A 13,016-nucleotide genomic window follows, 5' to 3' on the forward strand; every position below is an offset into this window, starting at 1 on the left:
GAGAGAGATAGAAACATCAGTGATGAGAGAGAATCATTGGTTGGCTGCCTCCCGCACGCTCCACGCTGGGGATCCAGCCCGCAGCCTGAGCATGTGCCCTGACTGGGAATCGAATGATGACCTCCTGGTTCATAGATCGACACTCAACCACTGAGCCGTAGCGACTGGGCAAAATGATTAGGTCTTCTAATGGCTCTTTTTATTCACCCTTTTCTCTGAAGTGCTTATTATTGTGCATGCATTGAAAAAATTGGGCGTTGGGTATGATGTTAGTATTAAAGGAAAATAGCACATAAGAAAATTAGTAGAAAAAAAGAAAAGAAAATGAGTAGACATTTGAGCAGTGGGAGATGAGTCTGTGTCGCTCTTTGTGAGTCTGAGTCATTGAACTTGACTCTGAGGAAGTATGAGTGCTCACCCTGATCGTTTTTCAGTACCTCGTTCTTCTATAACCATACGCTGCCACTTCCCTCGCCCTCCTGGTCCTGCCTTTCCAGCAGTGTGTCCTCTGGCTCACTGTGGAAGGCGGGGCTCAGTGTGATGTTCCCTCCCTCACCGCCCAGCCTTGCTGACCTGGCCCTTTGCCTTGCAGACCCCGTGGTGAAGGAGCAGTCCCAGCCCTGTGCGGACAACGCTGTACTTTCCAGTGGTCTCACGGCGGCCCGATGAAGACTGGAAAGCGACGGGTAATGCGGCATTGATGCTTGCCAATAAAACCAACCAACCCAACACAAACCTTGAAGGAAAACTCCAGTGTGATACAAAGAAATTCTAGTCATTCCTTCTAAACGCAAAGAAGAGTAAAGACCTAAAAGTCTGTCAAAAAGAAAGAAACTCCCCAGTCCTAGTCTCCAGGGCGCTGACGCTCCGGCAGCGGGCGAGACGCTGCACCTAGTTCAGGATCTGAGGGGCCGCTCCATGTGGGATGCATGGGAGATGGGAGACTCGGAGTTGTGCACTGACCTGTGTTTCACAGGAGACCACTGCTGAATTAACTCGTTCGGTCAACCAGCTCTGAATACCTGACTTCCTGTCTATTCCACTGTGGTCTGGGTTTCCTTGGGTGAGATTCAGGCTCGTTTTAGCCGCACGTCAGCAGCCTGTACTGACACACCAGCCTCACTTACGAACAGGAGATATTAAAACAGCGACAGTATTTTTTTTTAACTCTTTTACAAATTCATGTTTTATGTATTTTTTTATGACATGAGCTCTCTAGGAAATGTACCTCAGCCCTGCAGTTTCCTCTAAGCATATTAATTTGGGAGCAAACTGCAGTCCCTCTCATGAGTCCCCTTGGGTGTCAGCAGACGTCACTTTAAACCCTGTGATGCCACGAACAGGTCCATCCATCTCTTCAGAAGTTAGATGCTAAGTGCATACCTTGGAGCTCACTGTAACCTTTGTTGATTTGCCTCACCATAAAATCTTGTTGCTATTTTTTTGGGGTGTATCTTTTTTCTTTTTCTTTTTCTTTTTTTTTTTTTGCAGCCTTGTTAAGGAAGCCTCACCATTTCCCAGCACATCCCTGTGTGTGCACCTATTTTAACGCATCTCTCTGAAACAAAGATGCTTTGTTCACAACCATAACTAAAGCTGGGAAGTCGGTCTTAGGTCAGGGAGGGGGAGAAGGAGGGAAAAGATTCTATGAGAATTTATTCAGGAATGACCTATTGGGCAAAGGAAAAATATATATCCCCATCCCCACCCCCTTTTTGCCTCTTTTTATCCCCATGAGAAGTAATTCCCCGCTGTAATCAGGGTACTCTGCATTTCTAAGCTCTGATGGGCAATACGTGAATGTGATGGCAATGACAAGTCCGTCTCGCCTGCAGGGCCTGGAGGTACATGGGCAGAGCCACCCACAGCCCAAGCGGCGAGGGCCTTGGGGGAGGAAATGGAGTTCCCGGAGTGAGTAGCAGAGCCTGGGATCCATGTGCCAGCCTTCACGTTAGCAAAGGAAGCTAGATTTTGTTTTAAAAAGTAAAAATAGTGCTGATTTCATTTGGGGGACTTGACATTAACATGATTTGCAAGCAGTCCCCTCACCCCAGCTGCAGAGCCACGCCACAGCTATGGGGACTCGCACAGCTAGGCTGGAGCTTGAGGGGTCTGTCACCATGTCACATTAGGATTTCTTTATTAACTATTTAATAATGCCATACATTTTTATAAGGATAGATTGTTTGTTTGAAAGCATCTGTTTACATTCCATATTCCAATAAAATCATATTGGTATTGGTAGCAGGTCCTATCTCTAAATGTAGATTCATTTGGTTGGTGGGAACTTGAAATACAAATAAAACTCTTATTTATAGAGTTGAGCTTACAGATGAAAAAGTAAGATCCCAAAGCCAGGAAATTAATTCCGCCAAGGTTCTCATACATATACTACCTGCCTGCATTGCACATTCTGTATATTAATGTCTGCATTTGTTCTGTCTGAAAATGAAAGACGAGGCACGAGCTCTTGGCTGGACCTAGATACCGTGTCAGGCAGTAAAACTCTGTCTGGAATTGTCAGAAGCTTCTCACGTGCCCTCCGAGGCAACACGGAACTGTTGTTTATTATCAGGGAGATGTGCCACTGTGTGTCTTTCCTGCCCCGCCCCTGTGTCCCCATGCTCTCCTCCCACCCCTTTAAGGTGCCTGTGTGGACCAGGCCGGGAGCCGAGAGGAGGGCTTGGTGAAGTAGTGACCTGTGGGGGCCCAGAGGCAGGAGAGCATCTGGAGCTGAGCCGGCGGTTCACTTGTCCTCTCTCCTTTGCTTGTGACTTGGTAGGTGCAGACGCTCACCTGCCTGCCCTGGCTCTGCAGCCGCCGCTTTGACAGGAGCAATGCTTTATGCAGTTTCCTTTGCTGCCACCTGTCCTTTGCCTGTCTTCATGCCTTAGACATGCAGCAGAACGGAGTTTAAAACGCCCACTCCTTTCTCGTCTGGCCTTGACCAGCTGCTGGCTGCTGCCACTGTAGGTTGTTTTTTTCCCCCCAAACTGGAGTGAGTCCAGTCCAGACCTTTTCTCTTAACCTATGCCTAAACCATGGTGTGTCCACTTGGACCTGGCTCCGCTGATATTTGAGACATTTCCCTGGGTTAGGAGATGGTCTTGGAGAGTTCCGAGAGGGTGTGTGTGTGTGTGTGTGTGTGTGTGTGTAAGAGAGAGAATGTCTAATACTTAGACTAAGCTATGGTAGATCTACCCACCCTCTATCCTTTTCAGTTAGCATATTTCTTAATTCATCTCAGTAATTTTCATTTGATATTTTGTTTGCTTCATTACCTTATAACAGGTTAAAAGTGCCTATGATAAGGACTTATTATTTCCTAAAGAAAAGCAAAAAAATGTGGGGAACAGGGTAGTGTTACACTGTCATCTCAGGTACTGCCTGTGTTTAAGAACATAGACCTGATGTGGTGAGGAAAAAGCTCCTGGCCACGGGCAGGCGGTGTATCACAGCCGGGCCACCGTGAGCATGGCCGCGGGGATTCCTCCAGCTGAGGCGGCTGCGGGGCAGAACTGCCGATCTTTTCACCTGTGGTTTACTTGCAGTTCATGCTCCCCTGGGTCATATCAGCTGGCCTGCTCCTGTCCCCTCCCGTCCCTGTGGTAGGTGGCTGGGTGGGAGCAGCCGTCACATGCATAGTGCAGACCAAGCATTCATGGCCCTTCTTACAGTGAGGCGCGTGCCGATGCCAGTTCTGCGGGGCACTTAACCGGCACGCACTTGGCTGGGTCTCCTTACAGGCGCTCTCCAGTACGTCTCTAGCACATCGGTACTCACGAGGCTCAAAGCCAGTGTTTTCCCTTGCAAAGAGGAAGGTGCTCAGACGGATTCATTAGAGGAGACGGCAGAGCTTGCAATCCTTGGGGGCTGGGAGAGGCCGGGCCAGCGGGCTGTTAAAGGAGAAGCTGAACCAATAAGTCGAAAGGTCAATCTTGAGGGAATGTGACTTGTGAGGGGAGAGGACCTGGGGGACACAAAAGTCATGTTCTGGATGTGCCCTGAGGCGGGCACTGCCCCCTGGATTGGTGCCGGTGGGACCACAAGGTGCTCTCCCAGGCAGATGCCGAGTCCCAGCAAGCTGGCGGCGGGGGGCTCAGCCTGGGCCTACTCAGGGAAATGACAGGTTCTCCCAGGTGCTGCGTGGCTGAGGATGGGAGCAAAATTACTTTGGGACACAAGCAGCAATTGGAGGAGTTTTGTATATGCACTGAAGTGGATCCAGAAGCTCAGTTAATAGTTTCCTTTAATGCCAGGTCAGAGTAAATGGTTTGCTTAGAAACCTGCATTATGCATGGGCACCCACAGGGAAAGCAAACTTCCCTCCTCCCATTGAGCAGGAGTGGGTAGTATAACCTGGCGAAGTCCTGGAGATGGAAACCCTTGTGAACGCAAAAGCAGGGTCCACATGAGCACACAGGAAGCCAAAGTTTGTCAGTGAGCTTAACTCGGAGACGGAACGTGCTGCCTTTAGGGTGGGAACGGGGCGGGGAGGTGGTGGGGAAACACCAGCTGAGAAAACCAGTGGTAACGTGCTCTGAGCTACATGGATGTGTTGATGAACACGGCCCCACGCAGGCCGTGAGGTGAGGCAATGGGGCTGTGCAGGTGGGCGTACTTTTGTGTAGAGACTCGACAATGTGCTACAAATGTGATACTTAATTCCTGAACTACATGTATTGAGGATTGTTTTTAAAAAATCACCTTTCATTGACTCAATAAATTAACCGTTTTTCACTTGCTGGCTTTTCTTGCTGTGAATGGTGACTAAGAGGTTGGGACAGAAACCTTGGCACCCCGTGTAAAGCTTGGGTAAATCAAGAACCCTGGAGCCGACTCGCCTTCTGTATGCCAAAAGCAGCGCTGCCTGGCTGGCGATCCTTACAAATGACCACCTCAGACACAGTGGTGGCCACCTCTGTATCACTGGATGGCTGATGTACTGTTTCTGTGCTGCTGCCCTTAGTGGGAAGAAAAACGCCCTGTGAAATCCTGTTTGCCTAAATAAAAACGTTGGTCACCCGCCTTCCCAAGAGGGCGACTAGCCCCTGCTCTGAGGACCTTAAGCTTGTGTTTCCTGTCTCGGGAGAGAAGGGGTAAACCTTGAACTGCAGAGATGTGTGTGGTGGTTGCAGTAATCCCCTCGGTGGGAAGACAGCGGGAGGCGTGTCTGCGAGGGGACATATTGCTGGTTCTTGATTCTTGCTTCTGAGCTGCACCCCTCAGACACCTGCTTCTTGGGGCTGACCTGTTTTATTCCACAACTTGAGCCTTCGTGGCCGTGCTCTGCGTTTAAAACGCCTCCCCACCCCGTTCCTTGCAGCACTCGCGGGCATGTGCTGCTGTTTGGCAGATGGCGGTGTCTTTAATGAATGTTCTTTTTCTCCCCGACTGGTCCCTCTGTGGAGTTGGATGCTTGGAAATCAGTTTCTGAAGCGCTGACAGGCAAACTAATTTCTTATCCGTATGCACCACGTGGCCTCTCAAATACTGAGCAGTAGAGCTCTTTACCCCAAGAGTTCATGGACCGATGATCCTGTGCCCGCCGCCCAGATGCGCAGTCCTTCCCCTGGGGCTGAGGTGCCGTCCTGAGACTCTTAGAAATTCTGCTGGCATCTCGCCTCCCCCCCCCCCGCCCCCCCACTGTGCTGGACATGGGAGGAGGAACAGTTTTCAGACCAGGCTTTCAGGGGAGAGTTAAAAATACAGGGCGGGCAAACGGAGGTGTGCAGTTGTGAGCACACTGCCCTTGTGCCGTTCTTTGGACGCTGATAAAGCTCTCCTAGGAACCCTGACCTGCATGTCTTTCCATACGAACAGCTGTAAACCTGCTTTGCTCACCCCTGTATGAGCTAGTTCCCTTTTTCAGTGGACTTGGCCCTTTCTCTGTCATACAGAGAAATACTTAGTCCCACGCTGTCTTCAGTAACTTGGGTCAGATCTGATGGGGCGTCAGAGGCCAGTGGCCTGCGCCCCTTGTAGCGAGGTTCCCACAGAAGGGTCAGCGTCCCAGACCTGAGAGGAGGCGAAGAGACTCGGTCACCCCTGTGGTGTCCAGAACTTGCCCCTTGCTCTCACACCAGGCCGTGCAAAGACTGCCTCTTGATAGGGATCAGAAGAGGAAGTTTGGAAAGGGCCTCACTAGGTTTTCCGCCAAGTGGCACGGGAAAGGCAAGCCTGCACACACTCCCCGGCCCTCCAGGAGGGAGCCACGGACAAGGGAGGCCCGTGCTCACTCCCGGTCAGATTGATTAATGCGTCTCTCCCCTCCTCCCATCTCTTTCCCCAGGTCTGTTGCGGTTCCTCTCACTTTTCCATAAGCAGAACAAGAACCAAATCAAACGTCTTAACGTGTGTAGAGAGATCACGTGCCGTGAGCAGACACAAACGGTGGCGGGTTTGGCGAGCACGAACTAGACCAACTGAAGGGCAGCCCACCACCGTATATCAAACCTCACTTCCGAATGTAAAAGGTTTCCACGCCTTTGGCTTCCGGTTGACTTCCTCCTGACCCAGAAAGCATGGGAAATGTGAAGGGTATGCAAAATGGTTGTTGGTTACTGTCGCTCCCCCCGCGCCCCTGGACGCGTCCCGTGGCCGCCTGGTTTTCAGCAGACCACAGACTCCGCAGCGGGGGTGCGGGGGCTAATACGGCATGATGGGCAGTTACATATTATAATTTTAAAAGTATATATTATTGAATAAAAGGTTTTAAAAGAAATGTATGGAGAGTTTTCAGTATGGAAGGGGCTGTTAACCGAGACCCATGGCCAGGCGGCTGACAGAAGAGCATCGTTGGCAGGTCTGGCCAGAGGACAGAGGGGCAGTCCCAGAGGCCGAGAGGCAGGTGCTCAGGATGCTCTCTACGGAGATGAGAAGCTGAGGAGGGATGCTGAGCTCACCCTGGGAAAGAGGCAGCTGATTTAAGGAGACTTGTGAGGCCAGAAAGCCAGGCTTTGCCTCAAACACGCATTTGGCCTCCCTGACTGGTCCTTGCAAAGCAGGTGAGACCCATGATGTAGGTGTGCCGCTTCGGTGAAGTCATTCAGGTGCCTTAGCCCCTGGCGTTCCCTGTGCTCCTGTCTCCATATTTATTCCACCTCCCAATCCTGTTCCCTCTCCCCAAGCCCCCTCCTTAAATAGCATCTCACCGTGGAGGATGGAGGCTGCTGTCCTGAGGCAGGGCAGGGGCCGGGCTCTTGGGTCCCCACCCCAGGGCTCTTTCTGGTCGCATCGATAGGATGGTGCGGAAGCACTGGCTATATTTATCAAGGGAACAAACTCGACCTGTTTTTACAAATGAGCCTTCCCTGGCTCCCTCAGTCCTCCCCTCCTAGGACAGCTGTGTCACAGCCTGGTGTCTGGCGGTGGCCTGTGCCCTCGCACCGCCTATAGAGAGCAGAAGCGACAGGCAGACCCCCATGCCCAGGTGGCTGGATGCCCCCCACCCCCGTTCTCCACAAAAGCTACCTGGTCCGCACAATGTCCTCTCTCCTGTCTTTGCTGCTTGTTCGGAACAGGTGACTGGCAATCCAGGTGTGGACACTCACAGTTTTGGAAGCAATTATGGGGGGGAAGCAAAGACGCCTTCTGCCGTCACGGTCACAGTGTCCCCTGGGCCAGCTTCTGTCGTATCCAAGCAGTTCCTCGGGCGTGGGAGCTCAAGACCGTGCGTGCCCCTGGACACCAGCGAGTGAGGCCAACGGGGCACCGAATGGATGGACTAGTACTTTCCAGCTCCATCACTGGCCTGGGGTCCTCACGCGGTCTCTCTCATGGGTCCTTTTGGACTTACGGTTCTGCAAATTTCAGTTGGTCTCCCAGATCTCCGGGACAGCATCTCAATACCTCACTGCAGTGAGCATGTCCCCGAAACTCCTGTGGACGTGGTGCTTCGTGTGTGCATGTTTCTCTACATAGCATGTTCTCGCCGTGCTGACCGCGGTGTTGCAGGGCCTGCAGCCAGCAGGAAGGGTCTCCTCGGAGCAGATACACGGCCGTTGGCTTGGGAGTTATTTAGATGCCACGCAGAACTTGAACTCTAGCTTCGTCCTCCAATTTCCCTTCTCGGTGTGGACATCTTGTTTTCCAGAAACTCCTCAATCAACCAAGAGAATCTTGTTTTTTGTGGATGTGCTCGTTGGGAGAGTGGTTGTAGAAGGAAGGAAAGAGGAGGGTTTTTTTTTTGTGTGTGTGTGTGTGTGTGTGTGTGTGTGTGTGTGTGGTTTTGGCCTTGAAAAAAAGGGACAAGGAACCTGCTAACTCAAGAGCAGTCTACTGCTCATCCATAATGTGCTCAGAAATTCAGAACGTCAAGTCATGTCTTCCGGTCGTCCTGCTTGTGTCTGGGTTGTTTAAAGTAATACTGAGTTTCCTCGATTACAAAAGTAATAGACGCTCATGGTAACAATGTCATGTTACAGCTAAGCACCTAACGAAAGCCTCTCCCCGCCCACATGCACAGGCATACAGAAACGTGGTGACCACGGTGAAGTTCGGCATAAACCTTCCAGTGTGTTCCCTCTGCATTTACTAACATTTCAAAACCACAGTGACTTTTATTTTTACAGAAATGGAATCAGACTCTACATTCTTTTTCTGCAAGTTAGGGTTTTACTTAATTGTGAAATCCCTACTGTGAGCACATACAGACCTACCTCATCCCTTGTCGTGCCTGCATAGTCTCCCATTATGTGATGTACCACTGTGGCAGCCATTCCTTATGGATAGGCTCTTATCAGTACTATGACCAGTCAGTATTGCTGTGATGAACAAATTTGCACATACACTTTTTTACACAGTATGTATGTTTGTGAGATAAACTCTTCAAAAACTTGAACTACTGTGCCATATGATTTTTATTTTTTTTAAGAAAGGGCATTGTTATGATTCAGAGAAAGCAGTCTTCCATCTCTTCTCTCACTGGTGTGGGTTGGAACCGGGATGCCTTTAGTCGTGAAATCCTTGTGGGGTTCTGTCAGATTTGGGGCATGGTGCCCAGGGCCTAAGACTTCCCAGGGGCCTACAGAAATGTTTTCGACCCGAAAAAACGGTGTTGGCTCTAACATAAGAAAGTTGCAAAATAAAAATAAACATGATTAAATGTCTTTCCAGTCCTGTGAACTTCATTCATAGTTAGATTCAATATTTGTTTAAAAAAAATTTTTTTTTTCTCGCCGAGGCCGGTTTGGCTCAGTGGATGGAGCGTCGGCCTGCGGACTCGGGGGTCCCGGGTTCGATTCCAGTCGAGGGCGTGTGCCTTGGTTGCGGGCGCATCCCCAGTGGGGGGTGTGCGGGAGGCAGCTGATCGAAGTTTCTGGCTCTCTGTCCCTGTCTCTTCCTCTCTGTGGAAGGTCAATAAAATATTTTTTTTTTAATTTTTTTCTCATGATAATTAGTGAAGAGTCAGACAATCACAAAATCAAATAAGTTCAAAAGCAAATTCTCAAGATCTTTTCATAGTTACAGAAAAGGGTTATCTGGAATCTGGAAAATGGCTGCCTTTTAATGTGTTTGAAAGGCTGTGGAGAAGCCTTCAAAAGTAAGCATGCGGAGGGCCGGCCAACTTGTTAAAACATCCCTGGCCATTGGGGCCTGAGCGGTGGAATGGATGAGCAACCCTTTGCGGAATACTCCACAAACAGTGAAAATAATGTGCATTTCAAACGCATTGTGCTAAGAAGCCAGACTCAAAAGTTTACCTACTGAACGATTCCATCTATATGACGTTCTGGAAAAGGCAGAACTGTAGGGATAGAGAACAGATCCATGGTCACGAGGGGTGCAGGGGGCGTTGGAGGAGGGGAAAGGGTCTGGTTACGAAGGGATCGCGTGAAGAGAATCTGGGGGGGGAATGGAACTTCTGAATCCTGCACACGGCAATGGTTTTATGACTCGGTGCCTTCATCAAAACTACACACTAAAAAGAGTGCATTTTGCTGTGTGTACGTTTAAAAATCAATTTTAAAATAACAATAATGTGCAAGGGCCCAACAGAGTCCCATTTGAGCTTCACTCTCACAGTCAAAAGAGCCTCATCTGCCCACCGCTGGCTCCTTTACTTGGTGGTGTCAAGGCTGTGGTGTTGGGGTATAGCCACTGGATTCGGGGGTCCTCCCATCTGCCAGGTGAATGCCCCAGCCATCGCTGTTCTCCCCATCCCCATCAGCCAGGAGGGGTGAAGAATAAATTTGGCCTTACAGTATCAAGTCCCACATCTCTCGGATGCTGGGTGCTCCGAGTTTCTGGGTTTGGATGGACGTGAACAGACACTGTGCACTGGGTTGTAGCATCTGACCAGGGCTTTTGTGCACTGAACAGGATTCTTATAGTTGCTAATGTTTTACAAAATATCTCAGTTATTAAAGTTGTACATTGAAAAATCTCATTTGTCTCTTTGGAATCAATTTATAAATCTTGTTATCACTACAAACTAGTTGGTTTTGTATATAAATATGAACACTTACTTTGGCTTAATCTTTGATCAAATGCTGGATTAATTAAAAACGTAACGGGTTAAACCATAAACATTGCTCACACACACGATCTAGTTTCCTTAGACATTTCAGTCACCCACACATTCAATCTGATTTGCACAAACATTTCCAATAGCTAACATGAAAGACCAAAATTCAGATGCAGTCTTCTGAAGCATCCAAACACTAAACCAAAAAATTTTAAACATTCATTGTTTACAAATTTAATTACATTTTCTTTGACATTTTTAAAATTAAAAACCACAGAACTAATTTCAAATTCCTTGAAGCATTTCAAATTAAATTGGAAGTATCAGATCCTCTAATACTTTAAGTTATTTTAAATATTTCAAGTATCTTTAATAACAAACAAAATGTCACAATAATGAGAAAGTTTCCCTCATTTGACATGGATTACTGATATGGGTTTGATTTACTTGCTGTAATCTCTTGGTGTATTTTGACACCCCACCAAGATGTCATATTCCATCCAAACACAGGACTGTGATTTGTTCATGGTCAGAGATTGTGGGCTGGGCATAGGACTGGATGCTACTTCTGTGATGGCTTGACCCCCACTTCAGGCTAACAAATTAAACCCCTTCTTGTAGTCATGGGGTTCTCAAGACCACCCTTATCTTGCACTTCCTGCAATTACTTTACCTTTTCTGCAACTTTTAATGGCCTGATATGTATCAGTTGAGCTTCTGTGCCTACTGCCCAGATTGTAATTTTGCTGCCTCATTAGGTTCTGCTTTTTCCATTTATTACTTTAAAAAACTGGCTTGTATAATTATTGCAGGAAGCAACTTATTAGCAAGATTTTTCTTGTGTTTTGCCCTTACGCATCTTCATGTTGATGAAGAGAAAACGATCTTGAGGAAGTAGTGTTTCATGTGTTTCTTTGAGTGACATCTGTAGTTTTAGGGTGTTTCAGACTACATTACTTTTGAAATGAAGATAAATGTCAAAGTGAACATTCGGCTCTAGTTTGTTCATTCATTTATGGTGTGCCTGTCATGATGGCGGTGCTGCAGCTGGAAGAAGCATGCCAAGATCAAGTCTACAATTGGAGCAAAACATGTTCACTGAACACTAATTCATGTTCTCCAACCCTTTCATCAAATAATCTTTACTGTAGCCAAGGCTTGTGATCGCAATAAATTGTGACCTTTAACAGAAGGAAGAACTGAACACAGTTCATGTGGACACTCCCTGAGGATGAGTCGTTAGGAGAAGCAAGCACTTTCATTTCCCCCATCAGCTTGCTCATTGATGGGCTGGCTATCTGTTCAGGGCACTTAAGCACGTTTCCCCCTAGGATATTTTGAGAAATTTAATAACAATCAAGGGATAAATTGTTCACTGGCCTAAAGTATATAGAGTCCCCAGAAATAATTAAAAAATAACAGTTTCATATAAAATGTTTTGACTTTTTACTGTAATACAATCCATGTCTCCCCCCCCTGCCCGCCCGGCCTCCCTCCCACCAATGTCTGGAAATTCTGGCTCAGTTGTTCACGGGGTTGCTGTGAGGATTAAATGGTTTAATAAAGGCTAAGGCGCTTAGTATAGTGCCTGACACATAACAAATATTCAGTTGATGTTAGCTATTATTAACTACTAGTGGCCCGGTGCACGAAATTTGAGCACATTAAAAGGGGGACCCAGAGTCAAGTCCCCGCCCACCCACATGCACCTCAAAATCGCGTGAAACCCAGATCCAGTCCCCCCCCCCTCATTGGGCTAGAACCAGACCCGTCCAGTCCCACCTTTGCCAAGCCCCACCAGGCAGGGGGCTTAGCCTCAGGTCCTCTGGCCTGGCGCCAGGATGGGGGGCGTGGCCTGAGGTCCCCCAGATGGGGTGGGGGGCGTGCCTTGAGGTCCCCTGTTAAGTCCCGCCAGGTGGGGGTCATGGCCTGAGATCCCCTGTCAAGCCCCGCTGGGTGGGGGGCATGACCTGAGGTCCCCTGTCAAGCCCTGCCAGGCGGGGGGGTGGGGCGCAGCCTCAGGTACCCCGTCAAGCCCCACTGGCAGGGGAGTGCAGCCTCAGGTCCCCCATCAAGCCCCACTGGGCAGGAGGCGCCGCCTGAGTTCCCCTGATCCAGCACTGGGGGTGCACCTTGAGGTCCCCCGTCAAGCCTCACTGGGTGGGGAGCACAGCCTGAGGTCCCTGTCAAGCCCTACCAGGCAGGGGGGTGCAGCCTCAGGTCCCCGGGCCTGGTGCTGGGGCAGGGGGTGCAGCCTGAGGTCCCCCGGCCTGGCGCTGGGGCGGGGGGAGCAGCCCGAGGTCCCCTAGCCCAGCACCAGGATGGGAAGTGCACCTTGAGGTTCCCTGTCAAGCCCTGCGGGGCGGGGCGGGGAGGACGTGGCCTCAGGTCCCCTGGCCTGGTGCCAAGGCAGGAGGCTCGGCCTGAGGTCCCCCAGCCTGACACCAGGGCGGGGGGCAGGGCCTGAGGTCCCCTGTCAAGCCCCACAGGGGCAGGGGAGGGTGTAGCCTCAGGTCCCTGCTGATTGCTCGTTAAGGCTCCTTCCCTC

The 13,016-nt window shown here is 49.6% G+C and overlaps 1 protein-coding gene across 1 annotated transcript in view; it reads left to right on the forward strand.

Moving 5' to 3' along the window:
• Nucleotides 1-8,075, forward strand: part of CSNK2A2 (casein kinase 2 alpha 2) — a gene marked incomplete at its 5' end in the record, with an annotated part of 38,233 nt that extends 30,158 nt beyond the window's left edge. Inside the window, 2 exon segments of the mRNA XM_079799894.1 lie at nucleotides 593-686; nucleotides 6,293-8,075. Of these exon segments, the coding sequence (XP_079656020.1) occupies nucleotides 593-669 (77 nt within the window). The 3' untranslated portion in view covers nucleotides 670-686; nucleotides 6,293-8,075.
• Between the last annotated feature and the right edge of the window lie 4,941 nt (nucleotides 8,076-13,016).

Source organism: Cnephaeus nilssonii (assembly GCF_951640355.1).
Source record: "Cnephaeus nilssonii genome assembly, chromosome: 20".
Taxonomy (NCBI): domain Eukaryota; kingdom Metazoa; phylum Chordata; class Mammalia; order Chiroptera; family Vespertilionidae; genus Cnephaeus; species Cnephaeus nilssonii.